This window comes from Sarcophilus harrisii, chromosome 4, assembly GCF_902635505.1.
Source record: "Sarcophilus harrisii chromosome 4, mSarHar1.11, whole genome shotgun sequence".
NCBI lineage: Eukaryota > Metazoa > Chordata > Mammalia > Dasyuromorphia > Dasyuridae > Sarcophilus > Sarcophilus harrisii.
Genome location: NC_045429.1, coordinates 278,313,324 through 278,340,092, shown reverse-complemented (window position 1 = coordinate 278,340,092; position 26,769 = coordinate 278,313,324). Strand labels below are relative to the sequence as shown.

The 26,769-nt window shown below is 37.2% G+C and overlaps 1 protein-coding gene across 14 annotated transcripts in view; it reads left to right on the top strand.

The window, feature by feature from the left end:
- The window catches only part of CMTR1 (cap methyltransferase 1), a 175,434-nt gene that overhangs the window by 91,514 nt on the left and 57,151 nt on the right, over positions 1-26,769 (top strand). For 7 of the 14 annotated variants that reach the window (XM_031964931.1, XM_031964933.1, XM_031964932.1 and 4 more), the window contains one exon: positions 24,051-24,188. In XM_031964931.1, the coding sequence (XP_031820791.1) occupies positions 24,051-24,188 (138 nt within the window). Of the gene's footprint in view, positions 1-694; positions 1,216-21,656; positions 21,738-22,215; positions 22,367-22,486; positions 22,659-22,695; positions 23,009-24,050; positions 24,189-26,769 lie in introns of those variants that run through there. The other 7 variants (XM_031964941.1, XM_031964940.1, XM_031964939.1 and 4 more) reach the window with 7 other exon arrangements.

Here is a 26,769-nt window from a genome sequence, read left to right as displayed (position 1 = left end):
CTTTCCCTCTCCTCAGGGGTGCTAGGATAGGCATGGAAATCTTGCTTGACACCCCAAAGGCGGCACCATCTTCTTAGAGAGTATTTAGCTTCAGGTGACTTGGAATCCTATTCAAAATCATCTCCCTCTTTTTCCTGTAGCCCAAATGTGATTGCATTGTTCATGAACAAGAACCTATATGTCACATTATAAAAATGGAAACAAACAAAACCCAAAGCCCCTCATCTCATTCTGTGAGCTGCTGAGTGACTGTTCCCTGGAGGGACATCTGACATTAAACAAATCATCTACATTTTGCTTGCCTGAGAAAATAAAACTTTTTCTGCCTTCAGGCACTGAACTACTCTAGCAGAACCCTATGGATGTGCTGTGCTGTCTGGCTTTAATTAGGAGTATATTCTCTACATTGATGCTTTGAGAGACTGAGCAGGGGAAGTTTGTTTGAGGTTTTAGGTTTATTATTAAAGCAAATGATTCAACCAGCTCTGGTCTGCTTTGCAGTGATTGGCAGGTATTCTATATTCATCTAATTATGTTAACCCAGAAAGAGCTTGCTCTCTATTGCTCATGGCAGTTCATCCCAGCAATCAGATGGTATGAAGACCAGTGTGTGGCTAAATACTCCAATTCTTTGGTATGGTAACATGTAAGTTTCCACCTTTTAAGATAGGGTTGTTTTTGTTCCTTTCCCTAGGTACTTCAGCTCTTACTGGAAGAAGAAAGCCATTGTGTACTGATTTTCCTTCAGGTTGTCACCCTAAAAGTGGTTGAGTTGAATATCTGGACTATTCAGGGTAAATCTCACCAGAGGTGCTAAAGATTTTCACATACTGGCTCTATAGGTATATTTCTTCTCCAAGTCAATCTAAAATAGCCAAAAAAGAACTAAAGTTTGACAGAAGTATATTGTTCCAATAATAATCTTCCTCCCAAGCTACTCCTGAGCTATAATGATTGACTCCATTTTGCAAAGAAATTTATGTGAGGTAAGGATTTATAAAAATATCCATCTAAGGTTATCCTAGTCTATGTAGCCAAACAACAGTCTAATTTTGATATGTATTGGTTAGATTCCTGGTTGGATTAACTCATCTGAAGCTAATGTATTAAGTATTAATGGAATGATGGGCTTTATCTTCCTGAAACTCCACAAAGTGAAAAGCCAAAGACCATATTCTTTTTTTTCCTTTTAAATAGTATTTTTCCAGTTATATGCAAAGATAATTTTTAATATTTTTAAATAAAATTTTGAATTCCAAAATTTCTTCCTCTCTTTCTCCTAAGATGGAAAGCAATTTGATAAAGATTATATATGTACAATCATATAAAACATTTCCATATTATGTGTTGAAAGAAGAAACAACAAAAGGAAAAAATAGAAAAAATATATAATTAAGATGGTATGCTTCGATTTGCATTCAGAGTCCATCAGTTCTTTTTCTGTATATAGATAGCATTTTCTGTCATTAGTATTTTTTGGAATTGTCTTGGATCATTTCTATATCTAAAAAGAACTTAGTCATCATAACTGATCATTTCACAATGTTGCTGTTACCATGTATGTTCTCCTGGTTCTGCTCACTTCACTTTGCATCAGTCTTTCCAGGTTTTCACAGACCCATATTCTTAATCCAGATTAGTTTTCTCATGACAAGGGGACCAAAGAGTAGGGATAACAGAATATTAGAACAGAAAAGAATTCAACATGAATGATGGATTCCTGCCCTTTGATCAGATTAAAGAATTGTCTGTCCTAAATTCGAAATAATACTTGACTGTGGTCCTATTCTGAGGTATTTCACTTTCGCTAAAGCGCCTTAATAAAATGTGCATTACCAGGTCTTCAATGATGTCATATTTTTTCTTTGCCCAGTCACATATTCCCTGCCTCCTACTCTCATTTTCCTATATTGACAGAAGCACCTGGCTCTTTATAAGATTCTGCAGTATACACACATTTATGAAGAAGGATTAGTTCAATACCTGTTACTTCAGCAGCCTAACAATCCTTTCAAGCTCTGCATCCTTAAATCCAGGTTCATACAGGCTACATGTGTCAGTCAATAAACACTACCTTTTATATGCTAGCTGGGGATACTAAGAAAAAAAGGCAAAACATAGTCCCTATTCTCCAGGAGCTAGTGGGAGTTCCTAGGTCAAGGAAGCTCAGCAGATTGCAGAGAGGCTGGTCTCTTTGTTCTTAATCCTTGGCCATAGGGCCAATGAATGCCACCCAAGAGTGATAGGAGTGGGTCAAAGTTCCAAATAATGAGGTTTGCACTTAAGTAACCTAGCATCTCAGTCTAGTTTTGCCCATTCCCTGAGATGTTGAACATGTGCAATTTTTATATATTTCCACGTTTATCGTGCTGCATAAGAAAAAGCAGATCAAAAAGGAAAGAAAATTAAAAAACAAGCAAACAAAAAAAGATGAAAATACTATGTTTTGATCCACATTCAGTCCCCACGATTCTCTTTCTGGATGCAGATGGTTTTCTCCATCACAAGTCTATTGGAATTGGTCTGAATCATTTCATTATTGAAAAGAGCCGCATCAAATGTTGGAGGGGAATGTGGGAAAACGGACAATAATACGCTGTTGGTGGAATTGTGAACACATCCAGCCATTCTGGAGAGCGATTTGGAACTATGCTCAAAAAGTTATCAAACTGTGCATACCTTTTGACCCAGCAGTGTTACTACTGGGCTTATATCCCAAAGATTCTAAAGAAGGGAAAGGGACTTGTATGTGCCAAAATGTTTGTAGAGCCCTGTTTGTAGTGACTAGAAAGAAACTGGAAACTGAATGGATGCCCATCAATTGGAGAATGGCTGGGTAAATTGTGAATGTAATGGAATATTATTGTTCTGTAAGAAATGACCAACAGGATGATTTCAGAAAGGCCTGGAGAGACTTACACGAACTGATGCTGAGTGAAATGAGCAGGACCAGGAGATCATTATATACTTCAACAACAATACTATATGATGACCAGTTCTGATGGATCAGGCCATCCTCAGCAATGAGATCAACCAAATCATTTCTAATGGAGCAGTAATGAACTGAACTAGCTATACCCAGAAAAAGAACTCTGGGAGATGACTAAAAACCATTACATTGAATTCCCAATCCCTATATTTATGCATACCTGCATTTTTGATTTCCTTCACAACTAATTGTACAATAATTCAGGGTTCGGATTCTTTTGTACAGCAAAATAATGTTTTGGTCATGTATACTTATTATGTATCTAAGTTATATTTTAATATATTTAACATCTACTGGTCATCCTGCCATTTAGGGGAAGGGGTGGGGGGTAAGAGGTGAAAAATTGGAACAAGAGGTTTGGCAATTGTTAATGCTGTAAAGTTACCCATGTATATATCCTGTAAATAAAAGGCTATTAAATTAAAAAAAAAAAATTTAAAAAAAAAAAAAAAAAGAAATGACCAGCAGGATGAATACAGAGAGGCTTGGAGAGACTTACATGAACTGATGCTGAGTGAAATGAGCAGAACCAGGAGATCATTATATACTTCAAGAAAGATACTGTATGAGGATGTATTCTGTTGGAAGTGGATTTCTTCAACAAAGAGATCTAACTCAGTTTCAATTGATCAATGATGGACAGAAGCAGCTATACCCAAAGAAAGAAACTGGGAAATGAATGCAAATTGTTTGCATTTTTGTTTTTCTTCCTGGGTTATTTTTATCTTCTGAATCCAATTCTTCCTGTGCAATAAGAGAACTGTTCGGTTCTGCACACATATATTGTATCTAGGATATACTGTGACATATTTAACATATATAGGACTGCTTGCCTTCTGGGGGAGGGGGTGGAGGAAGGGAGGGGAAAAGTCGGAAAAGAAGTGAGTGCAAGGGACAATGTTGTAAAAATTACCCGAGCATGGGTTCTGTCAATAAAAAACTATGATTATGAAAGAAAAAAAAAAAGAGCCGCATCCATCAGAGTTGATCATTCATATAAGATTATTGCTGCCATGTACAATGATCTGGTTCTGCTCACTTAATTTAGCATCAGTTTATGTAAATCTCTCCAAGCCTCTCTGAAATCATCCTGCTGATAGTTTCTTACAGAATAACATTCATATGACAGAATTTATTCAGACATTCCCCAACTGATGGGCATCCACTCAGTTTCCAGTTCCTTGCCACTGCAAAAAAAGGCTGCTACAAACATTTTTGCACATGTAGATCTTTCTCTTTTTTTTTTAAATGATCTTTTTGCAATACAATAGAGATACTGATGCATCAAAAGGTATATACAGTTTGATAGCCTTTTGGGCATAGTTCCAAATTGCTTTCTAGAATAGTTAGCCAGACCAGAATGGTCCACCAAACGTATTGGTGTCCCAGTTTTCCAACATTCCCTCCAATATTTATCTTTCTCTGTCATCTTAGCTTATGTCAAAATTTTTTAATGAGAAGTTCACTTAAATATAAAATATAATCTTAGGAGTTTGGGGTGTTACAAAGGTACCTCTAAGATCTTTTTTTTTTTGGGGGGGGGGAACAGATTGTAATTTCATCAGTATTATGGAACTCTGGCACCTGCTGTGAAACTTGTCTTAAAGTTGTGACTTATAGGTACATATATGTGTCAAAGGTGTGACTTGAATTCAGGACTTCCTAATTATTTTTCTATGAACATTGGCCATGTACGAAAGGTGGGAGGAACAGGGAAAGCTCTTCTTATTAGGGATGTAAAGTAATATAGTAGAAAGCAATAAATATGGGCAAGCAAACAAACATCTGGATGGTATATTCTAATGTCCCAATGGAATTGTCTCCCAATAACTTTACCTTACCATTGCCAAGAGAAACAGCCTTGAGGCAATGGTCTTTGATAAACAGACAATAAATAAATTTACTCCAGTAATTTAAGGCTTTCTATATATAAATTTTCTAGCAAACAATGCAAATTCTTCACAAAGGATATTTGCACCTGCAAAAACCCTGACATATTCTTTATATACATTATGAAAAGCAGGTATTATAGAATATATTGATTTGCACAATTTAGTCACAATTTAACTGACCTAATAGACGATAGGAAGCCAAGGGAAGACTAGAATAAGATTGTAATGGTCCCTGTTCACAAGCCAGTTTCTTGTTTTCATGTAGGCTTGTATTTGAGACCTTTATTCTGATTGTCCCTCTCTATTCACCCACCTATGCCAAACTTGCCTTCAGGACTCTGAAGATCAGAATGAGGATGAAGAGAAGACTTCAGAACTATCTTTCCACATTTCCAGGAGGCCAGGCTGTGTGGCTGGAGCCAAATAGAACAGGCTAGAGACAGGATAGTCAAGAATCAAACAGAAGTTTAATTAATTTGAAAGTGAGGAAACTGCTTGTGAGCAGAAGTCCTCCTGAAGAATAAGGCTTAACATGCTAAAGCAAAGGCAGTGTTTTATATTTATTAAAAAAAAAAAAAATCACAAATGGGCTGGGGCTTGACATAATCTTTCTTGGGTCATGAGTAACAGTTTTCCTAATAGGTTCATGTGTGGACAATGCAGGTGTTTCTGGTCCCGTGGGAACTGACTGCAAGTTAATTGTCTCACAGCAGAGTTCAGGACCAGAGTTAGTTTGGCAGAAACAGGAATGTAATACTTGATTCTACTTAGTTCAATTCATTTAACTGTTACAAGAAATAAGGATTATGAACATGTTAAAAGGTGTGATTAGTGGCTCTCAGTTCCTTGGGGAATGCCTAGTGCTGGTCAAAGTAATACACTTTGCCAGAGGTGGGATCATCCAGATTATAAAGAACTGTTACGTCAAATTCAGGTCCGGCCTGTTTGCCTTAGTTCTAGAAAACGGGGTGCCTTCAAAATATCTGGATACCCTTTTGGAAAGCCCAAAACTGAGGGAAGTTTTCAAAGTGGATTCTCTGACTATAAATAACTCATATAAAAGGAGTGAGATTTGCTCCTCTACAATGGAAAGGTTCAGGCAAAGTACTGAGAGAAATTTGAGAAGGGATAAGAATTTTATGGAGAAAGTGGCACTTGAATTTTCCTAAGGTGGGGGGAAATGCCTTTAAAAGATGGTGATTGGAGCTGGGAATTGCTAGTCATGAAAGTACAAATAAAAGTCATAGAGTTGTGAGAAGGCAATGTAAAGGGCCAGAAGGTAAGACTCCTTTCTAGGTTTTGAGTCTTACAGTAAGTTGGCTCACCAAAATTCCCTTATTGAAACAGTCTACTTGTCAGTATAAATAATAATCTAGGTACTGAAGCAAAATGCACACACTAGTCTTTGGATTAAAAGCTAAACCTTTGAATTTATGACAGGAAGAATGTCCACAAGGAGACTAAAAGTTATTTGGGAGAAAGATACCTAAGATAATGGTATAATAAACTTTATTCTGATACGTATCTCAACTGTTTGCATCTCTAAGTAACCAAGATCTGGGGCTTAAGGGGTTTGATTTACATCATAGTAGATTTTGTTAGGCTATAGGAATTTTTAAAGTGTACTTTGTATCAAACCTCTGAGTATTTGAGGTGTATATGTCTCTCTGATCAATAAACTTTGAAGAGTCCATAATCAAGACTGGCCCCCGGTATGTTGTCACATCCTTCATCTCACTACAGGAGCTGGACTCCAACAAGGCAGAATCAGAACATGAAAATTAATAAAGTTTAGTTATAATACAATATTTATGAAGAAAACTAGTATAAGATAAATTAGTCTAGAAAAAGAGTCGTAGAAACCAGGATTAGAAGTTAATATAGTAGACAATTTGAAGCCACTGAAATGTGTAGAGGATTGACCTGAAGTTCATTTATAAAGGAGGAACCAGATAATAGAAATAACTTATATGTTTATAATATAAACATTATATATATAGTCAGGACCTTACTGACAACCTTTCCACTCCCCATTGTCCTCAATTCTCTTTGACCTCCATTTCCAGTCTACCTCAACATGCATATAGTCATACTTAACTCCCTTAGTTGAATTTTTCCTAATTTCAAAATTACTAGTTACAACCATAAATATGTCTACCAATCATCAGTTTTTAAATTTCCTTTTTATTTTTTCAGTTCCAGATTCTTGCTCTCCTGCTTCCCTTCCCCTACCCATTGAGAAAGGAAAATAAAACTCATTGAAAATATGTAAAGTCAAGCAAAGTAAATTTCTAAATTAGCTGTATATCAAAAATATGCTTCAATCTATACTCTTAGTCCACCACTTCTCTAATCTTGAAGCAGGGGAAGGGGGAGTGGAGGAATAAGAATTTATATAGCACCTACTATTTATCAGTAGCTTTAAAAATATCTCATTTGATCCTCACAATCCAGTGCTTTTATCACAGTTGAGAAAACTGAAGCAAACAGAGGTTAAGTGAGATTAAGTGACTTGGCTATGCAAGATACACAGGAAGTATCTGAAGCCAGATTTTAACTCAAATCTTCCTGACTTCCAGAGCCAGAGTTCTACCTGAAGTCCTTCTAAATAGATAACTTTTCATTATTATGAGCCTATTTAGTTGTTTATTTACATATTAAATTCTTGTATATATTTTTCCAATTACACACAAAAATTTTAATTTTCAAATTCTCCCTTTTCCTCCCTCCCCTTTACCTCCTTGAGAAAGAAAGCAATTTTATATAGATTATATTGTGAAGTAATGCAAAACTTATTTCCATATTAGCCTTGTTCCAAAGGAGAACACACACCAAAAATTGTTTAAAATGAGAAAAATTAAATTTTTAAGAGTATGTTGGCCCTTTCATTTAGGATCCTTTGTGTGTGTCTGTGTAAGTGGATAGCATTTTTCATAAGTCTTTTGGAATTGACTTCTGGGAGTGGAGCCAAAATGGCAGGGAAAATCCAGAATACCACTTGAATTTTCCCAGTTTCCCTCAAATACCACATGAAACCAAGTCTCTGAATAATCTGTTGGAATGAGACCACTCTCCAGCTAAAGATAGAATGGAAAAACTTCAAGAAAGGTCACTCTCCCTGGGGTGAAGTGTATAGTCCAATTCAGAGTCTGGGAAAGCCAGTGAAAAGGTCTTAATCATGGAAGATCAGCAACTGAGACCCTCAGTCCTGGCTCAGTAATGAAACAAACCAGTAGAGCTCTCTCCAGTCCTAGCTCAAAAGGCGAATTCTGGGAAACCATGGTGTTTCCTGGTGTTACAGAGTAAATGCAAGGGGCCCCTGTGCTCAATGCCAAGAGCTGTACAGGAAGCTTTGGGACAGTGTCCCCTTTACCCCAGGAACAAAACTCTACCATAAAAGTAAAAAAAAAGGGGGAGTGAGGTGGGGCAGAGAATAGCAAAAGAAAAGGGGAAAAAAATGAGTAAGGAAAAAGAACCTTGACCATAAAAAACTACTATGGTGACAGGAAAGACCAAACCACCAATTCAGAGGAGCACATTTGTCCACAGAGGAAATCTCAAAGTGTTATGAATGAAAAGAGGCTTTTTGGAAGTCCTCATAAAATATTTTAAAAGGCAACTAGGAGAGGTAGAAGAAAAAATGAGAAAAGAAAAGGTATGTAAAAGAGAGTCAACAGCTTGGAAAAGCAAGACAATTCCTTACAAAATACAATTGGCCAAGTGTAAAAAATATCCATTGAAGAAAATACCTTCAAAATTAGAATTAACCAAAAAATTAACCAACAATAGAATTAACCAAAAAGAGATGCAAAAGCTAACTGAAGAAAATCACACATTAAAAATGAGAATAGGGCAAATGGAAGCAATGACTATGAGACATCAAGAAACAGTCAAACAAACTAAAAAGAATGAAATAATGGAAAAAAATGTAAAATACTTCACTGGAACAATAGCCAACCTTGGAAAATAGATCCAGAAGAGACAATTTTAAAATTATTGGTCTAGCTGAAGGCTATGACCAAATAAAGAGCCTAGATAGCATTCTTCAAGAGATCATCAAGGAAAACTGCCCTGATATTCTATAGATAGAAGAGGAAATAGTCATTGAAACAATCGGAAAGAGAACCTGCAAGGAAAATTGTTTTAAAACTCCAGAACTACAATTTCAAGGAAAAAATGCTGCAAGCTGACAAAAGCAATTCAAATATCAAGGAGCAGCAGTCAGGATTATCTAGGATCTGGCAGCTTCTACAATAAAGGATAAAAAGTCCTGGAATAACATATTCAAGAAGGCAAAGAACCTGGGGTTACAAAACAACTATCCAGCAAGACTGAACATCATCTTTCAGGAGAGGCAATGAATCTTCAATGACGTAAGATTTTCAATCATTTCTATTGAAAAAATCAGAGCTAAACAGAAAATTTAATCTATAAACACAACTCAAGAAAGCATAGAAAAATTCACTTTATTTGAACTTCACAACAACTCTGAGAGGCAGGTATTATTATCCCCATTGTACAGTTGGGGAAACTGAGGCAAACAGAAATTAAGAGACTTGCCCATGATTACATAAATGGTATCTAACTCTAGGTCCAGTATCCTATTGTTATACCAATTACCCACAGAATATTTAGTATCATTCTTGTCCATATTCTTCCACATCCCTAGGAGACTGACCCAACTTTCCTGAGTATTTCTTATTGTTCTTTTAACATCTTGACATTACTAACATACCTAATTACTATATTGTAATACTTTATACCTTTTGTATAGGAAATGCTGAGGTTGGTAAGAGTTAAATGGGTTGTCCAAAATCACACAATGAACTGTTAGAGCTACAACTCTAGTTCTAGACAATAATAACAGGAAATTTTGGATGAATGAGTTACACATTATATGGTTCAAATCATGTAGGAATCTAGGAATCCAGAGAAAGAAGAGCCCAAGGGAGACTGAGATAGCTAGGCAAAGGGACTTTTTTTTTCTTTTTTCTTTTTTTTTATTTAATAGCCTTTTATTTACAAGATATATGCATGGGTAACTTTACAGCATTAACAATTGCCAAACCTCTTGTTCCAATTTTTCACCTCTTACCCCCCCACCCCCTCCCCTAAATGGCAGGATGACCAGTAGATGTTAAGTACATTAAAATATAAATTAGATACATAATAAGTATACATGACCAAAACGTTATTTTGCTGTACAAAAAGAATCAGACTCTGAAATATTGTACAATTAGCTTGTAAAGGAAATCAAAAATGCAGGTGTGCATAAATATAGGGATTGGGAATTCAATGTAATGGTTTTTAGTCATCTCCCAGAGTTCTTTCTCTGCGCTTAGCTGGTTAAGTTCATTACTGTTCCATTGGAAATGATTTGGTTGATCTCGTTGCTGAGGATGGCCAGGTCCATCAGAACTGGTCATCATCTAGTATTGTTGTTGAAGTATATAATGATCTCCTGGTCCTGCTCATTTCACTCAGCATCAGTTCGTGTAAGTCTCTCCAGGCCTTTCTGAAATCATCCTGTTGGTCATTTCTTACAGAACAGTAATATTCCATAATATTCATATACCACAATTTATTCAGCCATTCTCCAACTGATGGACATCCATTCAGTTTCCAGTTTCTAGCCACTACAAAAAGGGCTGCCACAAACATTCGTGCACATACAGGTCCCTTTCCCTTCTTTATAATCTCTTTGGGATATAATCCCAGTAGTAACACTGCTGGATCAAAGGGTATGCACAGTTTGATAACTTTTTGAGCATAGTTCCAAACTACTCTCCAAAATGGTTGGATTCGTTCACAACTCCACCAACAATGCATCAATGTCCCAGTTTTCCCGCATCCCCTCCAACAATCATCATTATTTTTTCCTGTCATCTTAGCCAATCTGACAGGTGTGTAGTGGTATCTTAGAGTTGTCTTAATTTGCATTTCTCTGATTAATAATGACTTGGAGCATCTTTTCATATGACTAGAAATAGTTTCAATTTCTTCATCTGAGAATTGTCTGTCCATATCCTTTGACCATTTTTCAATTGGAGAATGGCTTGATTTTTTATAAATTAGAGTTAATTCTTTATATATTTTGGAAATGAGGCCTTTATCAGAACCTTTGACTGTAAAAATATTTTCCCAGTTTATTGCTTCCCTTCTAATCTTGTCTGCATTAGTTTTGTTTGTACAAAAACTTTTCAGTTTGGTATAATCGAAATTTTCTAATTTGTGATCAGTAGTGATCTCTAGTTCTTCTTTGGTCCTAAAGACCTTCCCCTTCCACAGGTCTGAGAGGTAAACTATCCTGTGTTAGGCAAAGGGACTTAAGAGAATCTGGGACTTGAATGGAGTTTTGAAGAATGGATAGGATTTAGGAAGTACAGGGATTGGGGTGGAGACTATAATTAAGGCATGCTATTGTTGGTGGAGTTGTGAACGAATCCAACCATTTTGGAGAGTAGTTTGGAACTATGCTCAAAAGTTATCAAACTGTGCATACCCTTTGATCCAGCAGTGTTACTACTGGGATTATATCCCAAAGAGATTATAAAGAAGGGAAAGGGACCTGTATGTGCACGAATGTTTGTGGCAGCCCTTTTTGTAGTGGCTAAAAACTGGAAACTGAATGGATGTCCATCAGTTAGAGAATGGCTGAATAAATTGTGGTATATGAATATTATGGAATATTACTGTTCTGTAAGAAATGACCAACAGGATGATTTCAGAAAGGCCTGGAGAGACTTACACGAACTGATGCTGAGTGAAATGAGCAGGACCAGGAGATCATTATATACTTCAACAACAATACTATATGATGACCAGTTCTGATGGACCAGGCCATCCTCAGCAACGAGATCAACCAAATCATTTCTAATGGAGCAGTAATGAACTGAACTAGCTATGCCCAGAAAAAGAACTCTGGGAGATGACTAAAAACCATTACATTGAATTCCCAATCCCTATATTTATGCACACCTGCATTTTTGATTTCCTTCACAAGCTAATTGTACAATATTTCAGAGTCTGATTCTTTTTGTACAGCAAAATAACGTTTTGGTCATGTATACTTATTGTGTATCTAATTTATATTTTAATATATTTAACATCTACTGGTCATCCTGCCATCTAGGGGAGGGGGTGGGGGTAAGAGGTGAAAAATTGGAACAAGAGGTTTGGCAATTGTTAATGCTGTAAAGTTACCCATGTATATATCCTGTAAATAAAAGGCTATTAAATAAAAAAAAAGAAAAAAAAAAAAAAGAAAGAAAGGCATGCTAGACTGAGACAGGAAAAGCAGAGATCAAGGGCCTTGGTACTTGCACTAGGACAAAACCTTAAACCAGTTTTAGATATTCCCAGAACTCTTCCTGAAAGCTCATTCCCCAACAGTTAATATCTTTTGTTCTTTGTCAAGCATGACTCAAGCCAGTCCAGTGAAATAGGTTCAGGACTGGAGTGAAATGAGATACTTGCAGAACATCTAACATTTTACAAAAGTAGATTGATCTAATGGTTTCAAAGATTCCATTGGGTACATCTTCCCTGTTTCTACATTATCTATAATGGAATGCATTGTTGGCAGGATATAGAAAATGAGGAAATTATGTCAGTGTTTCAAGCTTTAGTTACCAGGACCAAATGAGTCTTGAAGATGATTTTCCTTCACTTTTTAGGGAAAGAGTTCTTTACCTTAAGTAGATGCTGCTTTTGCCACAAATTTATTTATTTTTACTAAATGACATTTAGTTCTTACAGTTAGGAGTTGAGATCATTTAAGATTGTTTGAGACTCAATCTATATTATATTATAAAGCAGTAATCATCAAAACAATCTGGTATAGACTAAGAAATAGACTAGCAGATCAGTGGAATAGATTAGGAACACAATACATGGCAGTATATCATTATAGTAAGCTAATATTTGATAAACCCCAAAATCTAAGATTTTGGGGCAAAAACTCATTATTTGACAAAAACTGCTGGGAAAACTGGAAAATAGCATGGCAAAAACTAGGGATAAAATAACAGCTTGCACCTTATTTGAAGATAAAAGTCAAAATAGGAACATGGTTTAGATATAACGAGTGATACCATAAGTAAATTAGGAAAGCATAGAATAATTTTCCTGTTGGCTCTATGAATAAGGGAAGAATTCAAGACCAAACAAGATATAGAGAATATTATAAAATGTAAAATGGATAATTTTGTTGATATAAAATTTTAAAATTTTTGTATAAACAAAACCAATGTAAGTAAAATTAGAAGGAAAGCAGAAACCTGAGGGAAACTTTTTATATCAAGTATCTCTGATAAAGCTTTCATTTCTTAAATACACAGAAAACTGAGTTAAAATTTATAAGAATACAAGTCATTCTACAAAGATATGAACAAAGATAAAAACAAAGTTTTTAGACAAGGAAATCAAAGCTATCTATACTCATATGAAAAAAAATGCTCTAAATTAGTATTCATTAGAGAAATGAAAATTAAAACAACTCAGAAGTACCACCTCAGATCTATCAGATTGACTACTATAACAAAAAAAGGAAAATTATAAATGTCAGAGAGGATTTGGAAGACTGGGACTTAATACACTCTTGGTAGAGTTGCGAAATGGTCCAATCATTCTTTAGAGCAATTTGGAATGATGCCCAATAAAACTATATATACCCTTGATTAAACTGAATATACTCCTTGATTCAACAATACCACTCCTAGGTCTGTATTCCAAAGAGATCATAAAAAATGAAAAAGGACCTACATGTACAACAATATTCATAGCAGGTATTTTTGGGGTAGCTAAGAATTGGAAATTGAGGAAATACTTGTCAATTGGGGAATGACTAAATAAGTTGTGGTATATGACTGCAATGGGATATTATTGCACTATAAGAAATAACAAGCAGGATGATTTTAGAAAAAGTTGGAAAGACTTACATGAACTGATGCAGTGTAAGGTGAACAGAACCAGGAGAATATTGGACATGGCAACAGCAATATTATACTATAAAGAATTGTGAATGATTTGGCTATTCTCAGCAACACAATGATCCAAGACAATTATGAAAGACGTAGAATGAAACATGCTATCTGCCTCCAAAGAAAAAGCTGATATTGTCTGAATGAGGGCTAAAAAATTCTTCATCTTCAATAAGACTTGAAAATAACTAATATAGAAATGTTTTATATGATTGCACATGTATAACCTATATCATATTGCTTGCCATTTCAGGGAAGGGCAAGAGGGGAGAAGGAAGAATAGAATTTAGAATTCAAAATTTAATAAAATCCCAAATCAAATGTTAGAAAAAATTTTCCCACTTAAGAGCATTTTGTTTTTTCCTATTACATGTAAATATAATTTTCAATATTCACTTTTGTAAGATTTTTAGTTCCAAATACTCTTTCCTACCTCCCTTCTTTCCCTTTCTGCTCCCAAAGGCTTATGAACAATCTGAGACTGGTTATATATAAGAACAATCATGTTAGTCTAGAAATTGTTTTTTTACATGTAATTGGGGAAAAATAAAATATATTTTTTAAAGGAATGAGATTAAGAGCACAGAAACTTTCATCTATACTCTGAAATCCCTACCTCTGAACTAGCTTTCAGATCAGCCACATGGTGACCATGCTAATGTTATGGCCTTACTCAGCCCAAAATTGTTGGTGTTTTTTCTTCTTTAAATATAATATAATAATAAGATGGTTCTCTCTGGGAGAGGGTTTCTTGGGGAGGTTTTCTGGAGGCAGCCTTAGTTTCAGTTACAAGTAAATAATCACCCAAAATTGCAGCCAGATGATAAAAGTTCAGATCTTTTATTGTGTCCTTCAATATAGCCCGGTTAGCTCAGAGGCCTATCTCTCCGCTTGGTTCCAAGAGCTCTTGCAGTTTTGTCCTTTGCTTCTGCCTCTGCTTTCTTCAGCCTCCAGCCAGCACCAAGGTGGAAGATGAAAATGAATCTCTCTTGCCTCAGAGAGAGGGCTTGTAGGCTCCCTCCCAGAGTGCTCCTCTCCAACCCTGGGAATGTTCCCACGTAACTCCTCTGAAGCTCTAAGAGCTTCCTCTATATATATGATTTCCCAAAGGTTAACTCCTTCTGGAGGCAGGACTTAAGGGAGGTATAAATTCGGATATCTCATACTAAACTGTGTGAACTCCAATGAGTACTTAAATATTTCTTGCTTCTATGAGCTCTCTAAAGGTGTGAACACAAGCATCGTTTCTATCAGTTGTACTTAGTACCTTGTTTCAAGTTCTGGCCCAAAATATCTCCTTCTAAGATCAAATCAATCATATTGGACCATGCTAAATTAGATAATTATTGTCTCTATCAATTCTAATGACTTAACAGTTTGTTAAGATTCCAACACAAAATAATAAATTTTTAGAGTTGGAAGAGATCTCAGTAGCTATCTCTTTTATTCTATGTACAAAAAAGAACTCCCACTATGATACATGTGACAAGTGGTCAACCAATCTCTGCTTTAATAACTTCATTGAAGAGGAATTCACTACCAGTTGAAGCATCTCCTACTTTTGGATGATTTTAATTGCTTTGATTTTTGCATTTAAAAAAAAAAATCAGTGATTTGGAGCAATTCGGTACTTGATCTTAAATATTTGTATTAATTGCCTATTATCTGAGTAATCACTTTTATTAGAGGTATTTGATACACTTCCCCCCCCCCTCCCCCCATCTACAGCTTCCCTTCTTGACTTGGTTGCATTGATTTTGTTCATGCAAAAGAGTTTTCAATTTCATATTACATAAATGATCTATTTTTTTTTTGTGACCACTTTAATATGTTATTAAGCAGTCCCCCTAAAAAACTTCTCCCCTTCCCCTCCATTCACATTCATCATTCATACAATCTAGCAGTGACATTCCCAGGAGGAGATACTACATATGTTTATGACAGAGGGGACAGTCACATACTTTAGTCCAGCATTAGTTGGAGGAGTAGAAAGATCCCTAATCCTGGAGTTAGAAAGCATAAGAATTTAAATCTGAACTCAGATACTAAGTAGCTTTGTGACATTGGGCAAGGCACTTTTGTTTTCCTCAAGTATAAAATGAGGATGGTAGTAATACCTACCTTATAGGGTTGCTGTTAGGATCAAATGAGATAATATTTATAAAGTGTTTAAAGATATTTTGCATTCTTAGTACAGTGCCTGAGGTATAATAGGAGCTATTAAAATACTATGATTATTGTGTTTTTATTTTGTATCCTGGATCCCTTTGGCAGTTTGGTAAAACCTATAGACTCCTTAGAATAATGTTTTTAAACATATAAAATAAAATACACAGGGCAATAGAATAAAGCAATTATATTGAAATAGTTAAAAAATTATTTGAAGAAAAAAGTTTACACACCCCAGGTTAATATTAGTTCCTATGGAGCAGAACATTTAGATACCACCATAAAAACTGATTTATTGTCTTGACATAAAAATAATTTAGCAGTCAGGAAAGGAAAATATCTTAATCAAATTTAGGCAATATTCAAAAGGATAAATGTATCCTTGGCTTCTATGAGTCAGAGCAGTTATTGTACATTTAGTGACAGGGAAGATGGATGTTATTCCTTCCTCCCCTCCCCCTTTCATTCTTCCTAGTTACCTTCCTTTTAAGAATGCAGGAGTTCTTAACCTTTTTTATGTGTGTCATAGACACACATAGATGGGGATCTATGATACACATTGACAGTGTGGCAAAACCTATGAGCCTCTTGTCAAAATAATGTTTTAAAATGTATAAAATAGGCAGAGGACCTAACATGCCAAGGAACATCTCTCTTCCTGGTTGAAATGATATTCTCTTTCAACATTACCCTCTTTTAACTCTTTCACCTATTTCCCTAACAAGACTTTATACCTCTCTGTCCGGATTTCTTTGCTAGAAACTCTGTATCTCTCTGCCAGTACTCCTCCACTGGAAACTTTACTTCTCTGTCAGGACCTTGCCACCAAGGAATTCAGTCTTTCTATTCATGCATAGCAAAGGCTGACTTCCCAATGCCAATAATAAACTTCTTCTACCAGTCTAAAAAAATGTATAAAATAAAATACATAGGGTTATAAAGGAAATCGGTTATGCTGAAATAGTTATTAAAATAAGAAAGCAATGAATGCATGGACCCCAGGCTAAGAATCCTGGTATTAGAACAAAATTTTTTATTCTTTACTACCAAATATGGTAAGATTATCAGAAGTGAACATTATGTTATACAACCTTTTAAACTATAGCATAGGTGTGATCTCCAAACTTTTAGTAACTTATGATCATTTCTACTTATTTCAAAAGCTATTCTGTATATTCTGAAACTGCAATAAGAACTATAGTTGATAAAAAACTGTACCAGTTTTCCTAAGTTGCTGTTAGAATTCTCCTGGGGGGAAATACTTTAATATTTTTGTGATTCAGCTTTATATGACTAGGAAATTGTTTAACCTGAAATCATAGGGATACTGCTCTTTTTTTTTTCTTGAATAATTTTTATTATAGCTTATTTACAAAACATGAATAGGTAATTTTTCAACACTGACCCTTGCAAAACCTTCTATTCCAAATTTTCCCCTTCTTCCCCTACCCCCTCCCCTAGATGGCAGGTAGAACAATACATGCTAAATATTTTAAAATATATGTTAAATCCAATATATGTATACATATTTATACAGTTTTCTTGCTTCACAAGAAAAATCAGATCTAGAAAGAAAGGAAAAAACCTGAGAAGGAAAACAAAAAATGCAAGCAAATAACAGAGAGAGTGAGAATTCTATGTTGTGTTCCACACTGTTCCCATGGTTTTCTCTCTGAGTGTATATGGCTCTCTTCATCACTGAACAAGTAGAACTGGTTTGAATCCTCTCATTATTGAAGAGAGCCATATACATCAGAATTGATCATTGTATAGTCTTGTTGTTGCCATGTATATTAATCTCCTAGCTCTGCTCATTTCACTTAGCATCAGTTCATGTAAATCTCTCCAGGCCTTTCTGAAATCATTCTGCTGGTCATTTCTTACAGAACAATAATATTCCATAATATCCATATATCACAATTTATTCAGCCATTCTCCAACTGATGGACACCCATTCAGTTTCCATTTTCTTGCCACTACAAAGAAGGCTGCCACAAACATTTTTGCACATATGGGTCCCTTTCCCTCCTTTAAGATCTCTTTGGGATATAAGCCCAACAGTAACACTGGTGGGTCAAAAGGAGGCATACTGATCTTAAAGACTTTTTAGGGAACCCAAGTCTTTGTTTCCAAATAGCTTGTATTTTGGCTTCACCTACATTATATTGCTTATTAGTTGTGAGACCACAGGCAACTCTGCCTCAGCTTCTTCATCTATAAATTGAGGTAGAGGAGGAAATGGCAAACTAATCTTTCCAAAAAGCAAAACAAAACAAAAAACCCAAAAAAGCCCAAAAGGGGTCATAAAGAGTTAAAAGAGTAGAGAGACTAAAAATTACTAATCCACCACAAAATTATATTGAATGTTTGTATTTCCTGACTGATATGTATCTCAAGCAACCTTACCCTTCTCTGGAAAATGCTTAATTGTTACCCATCTACTTCTATTTTCACCTTGATTTGAACCCTCTGTATTTTAAGTCTTAACAAGTTCTGCAGTGATCCAGGCAAATCCAAGGGACTTGTGATAGAAAATGCTGACCACATCCAAATAAAGAACTATAGAGTCTGAATGTAGATTGAAGCATACTAGTTTAACTTTTTTGGTTTGTCTTTTCATGCTTTTTCCCTTTTGTTCTGAGTCTTCTTCCACAACATGACTAATGTAGCAATATATTTAACATGATTCTACATGTATAACCTATATTAGATTGCTTGCTCTCTTGGAGAGGGAGGAGAGAAAAGAGGGAAGAGGAAGAATTTGGAGCTTAAAAATCTTATAAAGATGAAAGTTGAAAACTATCTTTTCAATGTAATTGAAAAAAATATTAAATTTTTTAAAAGGGGGAAAAAAACAATTTCAAGAGGGGAGCCACACCTTTTTCTGACTTTCTCCTTTGCCAAATGACTGAATAAAACTTCTTTCTAAAACTTTTTCAAGTCTTTGAGTTTGTTCTTGATCTACCTTTTTACCTCTGTGCTTTGTGAGATTAATGAGACAATACACACTAAAACACTTTGAAAAGTATTAAGTATGAGAAAGAAAAATTCAGTACTCTTGTGTTTTGGGCACGTCTCAGAAACAAAAGGACTTATTTAATTACATTCTAAGTACTTTTGCTTAGTGAATGAGGAATCCTTAGGGACAGAGATCCATCATGCTTTTGAAAATCTGATCCTACTTTTCTGCTTTCAATTTATTATGTTCAAGAATAAAGACAGAATTCCTTTGTCATGAATTAACAAAAGTATAAAGTTTAGGTAACAAATTTTTAATTCATCGAACAGAAAAATAATTACTTTTGTTTATATCATTTAACTTGGTCGAGTTGAGAGCTTGAATTAGTTATTATTATTCTAATTCCATTACTCCTTGAATGCAGAGATTACCTTTTATCTTTTTGTGCCCCCAGCACTTGGCAGAGTGCCAGGCACATGGTAGGTATTTAGTAAAGAATGTTGTTCAGTTGTATCCAATTCTTCTTGACCCCATTTGTGGTTTTATTAACAAAGATACTGGAGGAGTTTGCCATTTCCTTTTTCAGCTTATTTTCCAAATGAACAACTGAGGCAAACAGGGTTAAATGACTTGCCTAGAGTCACACAGTTAGTGTCTGAGTGTAATGGGCTGAAAATTCTGAGCAGAGGTCAGAGCACTTAAAGCCAATCACCAATTGGACAATATTCTATCAGTATGTGCTTGGAGGAAGAATGGCCCTGCCCATTATACTGCAGACTTTATCTGTTGTATACGAGATTGGGTGTAGGAGTTGGTGGGTGGAGTGAGAAAGCCAGAGTCACTCCTGGTCGGATTCTGGTTGTGATGGCTCTCACTTCATATCGCCATTTCGTTCACCTCCACAAAGAATAAAGATCAAGGACTTTTGCTGATCCTGACTCTGGCTGATTCTAAAATATCCAAGGTGCTAACGTGGGCTTCACATCTGAGTCCAGATTTAAATTCAGGAACCTGGTTCTAAACTGTGATGGAGCCACACAAAGCAGGCTTAGAGAGAGGTTTTTAGAGGTCAAGTAGAGATTTTATTAATTAGTTTCAGAGTGAAGAAGGTGGTTTGCAAACTGGAAGTTCTCCTGGGAAGGAGACCTTACCTGTTGCAGTAAAGATAGAGATTCCATACATAAATCATGTGGGGAGGGAGAAGATGGATTACAATACAGTCATTTTCAGGGCCTAAGTATGCTTCAATCTATATTCACATACCATTAGTTCTTTCTTTGGAATGGATAGCATTTTTCATCATAAGTCATTCAGAGTTGTCTTATATTATGTTGCAGAGAAGTCATTCACAGTTGATCATCTTACAATATTGCTATTACTTTGTACATATACATTCTACTTTGCAGCAGCTCATGGAAGTCTTTCCAGGTTTTTCTGAGAGCATCCTGTTCATCATTTGTTATAGCACATCATAATCAAGTATTTCATCATAATCACATAACATAATTTGCTCAGCCATTCCTCAATTGATGGGCATCCCCTCAATTTCCATTTCTTTTCCCTCAGATAAAACTTGCAAAAAACATTTTTGTTCATATAGGTGCTGTTCCATTTTGGTTGTTTTTTTTTTAATCACTATGGGGATCTATACCTACTAGTGGTATTGCTAAGTCAAAGGGCATGCATGCTTTTAGAGCTCTTTAGGCATATACCAAATTGTTTCACAGAATGGTTGAATCAGTTCAAAACATCAACAGTATATTCATGAATCATTTTTTCCCCACGTTCCCTCCAACATTTGTCATTTTCCTCCTCTGTTCTATTAGCCAATCCAATAGGTATGAGATTGTTCCTCAAAATTGTTTTAATTTGCATGTCTCCAATCAATAGTGAGTTAGAACATTTTTTCACATGGCTATGGAATAGCTTTGATTATTTCATTTGAAAGTTGTTCATATCTTTTGATCATTTATTGTTAGAATCCTTACAAAGTGTTAAGTCACTTATCTAATTTAGCACGGGACTTAGCAAGTTCTCTAGCTCACTAATGTATTTAAGTACTCATTGGAGTTCATGCTTTCAGGAGATTCACAAGTCAGGAACCCACAATCCCACTCTCTCGGAGGAGGAGTCAACCTTTGAGTTAACACCTCTAAAAGAGCATATAAAAGGAAGAAGCCAAAATCCTTTTCCTCCTTCTCCAAGCTCAGGTTCGGACCTTATCAATTTGATCCTTAAAAACAACTCTGGGAGATGTCTTATTATGATACCCATTTAACAGCTGAGGAAACTGAGGCAGACAACCGAGGGACTGGCCCAGGCGCAAGGTAAACATCTGAGACTGGATTTCAATTCAGATGTTCCTGACTGCAGATTTAACGGTCTCTCCTAGCTGCTGTGCTGAGGAGGGGAGTGAGCGTTTCAGGTAAGGAGAGAATTAGGATGCCGCGGGCGGAGCCTGACTAGGTGGAAGCCGTGGAGAAGGCAACTAGCATCATTTATGGGAAAGGAGGGGCACCAACATCTCCAGTGACGTCATCACACGGCGCCGCTCCCGCAGCAAGACCGGGTGCGTGACGTCACCCCGCGACGGGGGCGGCTTTTGTGAGGAAACGAAACTGGGGCCGAGCGGCGGCGACGGCGACGGCTACGGCTACGGCTACGGCTGCAGCGGCGGTGGCGCGATCTGGCGGCCTGACGCCCCTTCCCCCTCTCCCCACCCCGGCAGCTCGCCCCCACCCCGCAGCGTGAGTGCCGGAGCGCGGGTGCGGCCAGGGCGGGAGGGAGTCGGGGCGGGCTGGCTTCGCCTTCTGCCTCACAACGGCCTGAGTGAGAGGCCCGGCTCTCCCGACCCGCCTCCGCCGCCCGGGCACGGCGCCCGCCTTCTGCCTGCCTTTCTGACTCCCGTGCTGCTCCTCCTCCCGGCCCCTTCTCTCCCGCGGGGTCTCTCCTCATCCGCCTGCCTTGTCTCCTTGCTCCCGCCCTCCTCCCGGCCTCCATCCCCTCTTGCCCCGTTCTTGCCTTTCTCTCATGGTCCCCTCTACTTCATTCCATCTCCTCCCGGCCTTCATTGCCCTGTCCGTTCCCTGGCCGCTTTCCCCCTGAGCCCCTTCCGCTCCCCTCCTTCTCGTCCTTCTCTTCCGCCTTCCCCCGCCTTCATCTCTCCCCCATCGCCTCCGTTTCTCTTCCCCAGCGTTTCTCATTTAGCCCTGCTTCCCCTTATCCCAGAGGCCCTCTTCTGTTCCTGGAAGCACCTCTCCGCCCGCGCTGGCTTGCCCACACCCTTTGCCCTCACTTCGGATGCTCTGCTCACACTCCATGTGGACGTGGCAGAGCATCTTTTTTTTTTCCTTACACATTATTTTGGGAATAGGAGGTGAGTGGCAAAGGGAGTGGGAAATAGGGTCCAAATGGAAACTTGAGATTTTTCAGAGGAGTTGATTTGGAGCATTCCTATAGTCTAGCTAGAATTAAAAGCTCTTTTTTCCCCACTCAGATAGACCGTAACAGAGCCAGGCCCTTCGTGCCTTTTCTGGCTGGGCCTCGGGCCGCCTCTCTGTAAAGTGAGAAGATTGGATAAAGTGTGCTCCAGAAGTCCCTTCCAGCCCTGACATTCTAGAATTTTAAGATCATTTCTATTGTTCAAACATCCCCCACCGCCGATCTAGGTATGAAGCAGTTCTGGTCTGCTTTTCTTCCTTCTCACCCCTGGAGCCCTTCGAGGTGGTTGAGGGGAGTTTCACCCAGTTAACCCCTTAACACCTGACATGCTTGGGGGAGGTGGGGAGGGACAGTGCTGAAGGTACCAGTGCCAGAATTATCACACTCCTCCCATGTTCCATCCTTTAGAATTTAGGGTGATATTTGGGTTTCCAGTATTGACCCTTCTTACTACTCACTTCAGGCTTAATTTCTACCTGCTCGCTCTCTCCCCTTCCCCAAATCTGTACCATCAAAGTGGAAAAATAGAACTGTCATATCCATGAGGGAATGAGATTGTAACTGGCTAATCTCAGGGGTAAGAGACAGTAATTGATCCAGGGCTCTGGAAGACCACATCAGTGAAAGTGACAGCTGATCTGTGGCCTGCTCATCTCCCAAACATAATACATTGTGACCAAGACCTGCAGCTCCCACTTGGTCCCTGCTCTTTGCTGTTGCCAAGTCTGGAGCTTTTCGTGGCTTTATGTCTGACCTTCAATTTCCTTTTTTCCAAAAGTCTGACTGGACTATATGGAAAGCTTTCTAGAATACTAGGAGCTGTGGACCACATTTTGTTAGATTCAGTATTCTCTTTAATAAAGATCATTCTGTTAATATATTTAGATGTCGTTGACCCCTTTTCCTCGCTGATATTTTTTCCCTTAGTACCTGTGTAAATAAATGCTAGTGACATGATGTGTGTTTATTTCCATTTTCTTAGCCATTTGTGTAGTTGGCTATGTGCCAGCCTCATCTCCAAAGAACTTGCTTTCTATATCATTGGCATTAAACCAGCCAGCCATTGGAGAGAATGCTGCTATTACTGTCAGAAAAGTTTCCTAACTCCTCTGTGTGCTTAAGCTCATATTGAAAGAAGCCAGCAATCAGTTGTCAGTAAAAATAACAGTGATTATTCAAATGTTTTTGCACAGCCCTTCCTGTTAGTAGATATAAGCTTGTCTTTATCATCCATCTTAATCAATTAAATACTAATGTACCATTGCCATATTCAGTAGTATGAAAACATGAACTCTTCATATGAATAGTGACCCCTTAGGAGAAAGGGAGTTAATGTAAATGCTTGCTCAAGAACCCAGCATTGACATTAAAATCATTATTGCATTTTTAAAAAATTATAAAAATACACATAAAACTGAAAGTTATTTATGAAAACCAAATCCTGACTAGCATCTTCTTTTGAAGTTCATTCTAAAGAAAATTCAGTGAAGTGTTGGCTCTGGAAGATCAGAAATGTCAGATTTTGTCCTTTATATGGTTTATGTGTTTGTGCCCCCAGACTATATCAAAACCTATCTGGTTTTGAATCAGAAGAAATTAACTGCCATTTGTGGTTGCAGTGATAATGAAGAGAAGAGGTGAAGGGGAGTTTAGCAGCCCCCAGAAGAAGCAGAAGAAAAGAGCCGCTGAGCTGGGCTTGACCCTCAGTTCTACATCTGATGAGGAAGCCCCTCCTTTTGGCAATCATGGCCCACAAGGTAAGGCTGCCATGATATGAGCCTGACCATTGGGAATGCTAATGAGGGAGAACTGGAAAATCTACAGCCTGTTATCTTCTTGTGGAAAAACTGGGCTAGTTGTTTAGAAAGAGAAGGAATTAAGCAGTATTAGTTCTTTTAAGCCTGAAGATAGAATTCTTCTTACTGCTATTAGTCTCCTGCTTGAAGCATTGTACTACGTGTATAAGTCTAAGTTGAAAGTTCTTTCAAGAATGATCAGTTTTGAGTTCTGTTAGTTTCTAGTGGGTACCTTCTTAAGGTGGTGATGAGCATTGAGTATTGTGTATAAAATCCTCATTAGTACTCATTGATGATCCTGGGGAGAGGAAGAGATCTGATTAGCTTCAGGGATTTGACTTCATTTCTTTCAGCTTTTAACATTTATTTACCCATTTCCCTGAAGCTACAGTTAAAAGTGGTAAACAGTATTGGAGCAGCACTGCATTTATTGTTTGCATTTAGTACATAGTGTCTCACTGATCTGGTTGGAACTACTCTTTTGATTTGTTCATTTTTAAGGTTGCAAATTTTACAGCTTCCATTTTCTTTGTGAATTTTATAGTATCTGGATATACCTCAAATATCAAACAAATTGGGAAACCCATTTGTATTTGGTTTCACTTGCCAATAAATTCATGTTTTGGATCCTCTTCTGAATCACTGGTAAATTGGAATGAAATTTGGTAACAGATTGGTGACCAAAAGGGTGTGACGAACCAGTTGAGAGTAGTAGAAAATACAGTTTACTAACAAGTGATAGGCCAAATGGGGGGCACTTTCTCTCAGATATTACTGAGAAGCTAATCCAGAGAGGAGAAACTTGACAGGCGGTAAAAATAATAAAGCAGTTGGTATGGCCATGGTCCAGACTAAGAACATTTTTCTTTTTTCTCTGTAATGTGTATAGCTAGATATGTGTGCCATTTGTGCTATCAAGATAATTTCAGGATGAGTGAGAACGGGCTCTGTGTTGCAGCTGGCACTGGTAAATGAGGAAAGAAAGTTGTGTTTCTTTGGTTTGTCCTATGGATAGTTTAGGAGAAGGAAATTTTGCCTCTTTCGCAGAAGTCAATAATGATATTCAGACTTACTGAATTTGGGAGGGAGAGAGGAGAGGTCATTATCCAGGTTGTCAGGATGCTAAAGTGTGGTTCTGAAGAGAGCACTGATGCTTGTTAAAGAGGTGTTAGTTAGTTCCCATTTTGGTGCAAAGGACATGATTTTTCTGCTTGTAATAAAGTCAAGGAGTCTCTGTTAGATTAAAGATTCCTGAAAATATAGTTAAGATTTTTTTCCTTTCCTTTTTCTTAAATTTTTTTTTTTTTGTTTGTTTTTGGTTATTGTTTAGTTGTTTTAATTGTGTCTGACTTCATGACTTCCTTTGAGGTTTTTTGGGCAAAAATACTGGAATAGTTTGCCATTTCCTTCTCTAGCTAATTTTATAGATGAGTAACTGAGGCAACGGGGTTAGATGACTTACTTGACAGGGGTTAGATTACATAGCTAATAAGTCTGAGGCTGGATTTGAATGTAGGAAGATGAGTCTTCCTGACTTCAGGTCTGGCAGTCGATCCACCATGCCATCTAGTTGCCCCTTCTCAATTTTACTCAATAAATTTAAGACTTCTAGGAATTAATGTCTTGTCCTGCAGACATTAATTGAATCTTCCTTCTGTGTGTATAGAATGGTCCAAAGGTGAATTAGTGGAGCAAATAGCAGGGTCCTTTTCAACAGGCTTAGAGCCACCAGTTGTCTTGTTCATTTGCAGAAAACAGGACAGGTACCCAAATCCTCTTAATACAGAGTTAAAAATCAAAGAAAAGCTGTGTCCCAGAATGCTAAGTACCCTTTCCATTTCTTGAGCAAGTCTTATTGCCCTAGTATTGTACTTGGACACATGAAAAGCATATGAGTGATACAGCCCAGCCTCTCCTAATAGAAGTAGCAGCAATCTCTTTTTCTAGAAAGTCTCACCTTTTCCCACAAATTGTTTTTAATCTGTGCTTAAGATTTATATTGCATAATGATTTTTGAAACTCCTCTTCCATATTCTTTTGTATTTGCCTTCACAGTGCTTTTCAGAAGGTGGTTATCTCATCTGTGTGTTTGTGAGTGTGTATGTAGGTTTGCATGTAGAACATTTACACAAGTTTATGTATCAAACTCAGACCTTTATTTCTAGCTGGACGTACTATTTAGGCATATAAGTATTTCCTCACATATGAGAGTGAGAAAAATGCATGTTTTTGTCATTTTTTTTCCTGTCTAGAATAATTTGTTGTTGTTTCCCAAAATCAATGTAATTTATAATTACTTTATATCGAGATCAGTTTTTTTAAATCAACTTTTTTACATAATAATGAAGCAGCTACCAGCTTAGAATTTCCTCTTTGGAAAGATATAATGAGAGAAAGGGAGAGCTCAGGGGAAAGCTAGTTGGTACAGTCAATAGAGCACCAGCCCTGAAGTCAGGAAGACCCGAGTTCAAATTTGGTTTTAGACATTTCTTAACACTTTCTAGCTATATGACCTGGGCAAGTCACTTAACCCCAAATGTCT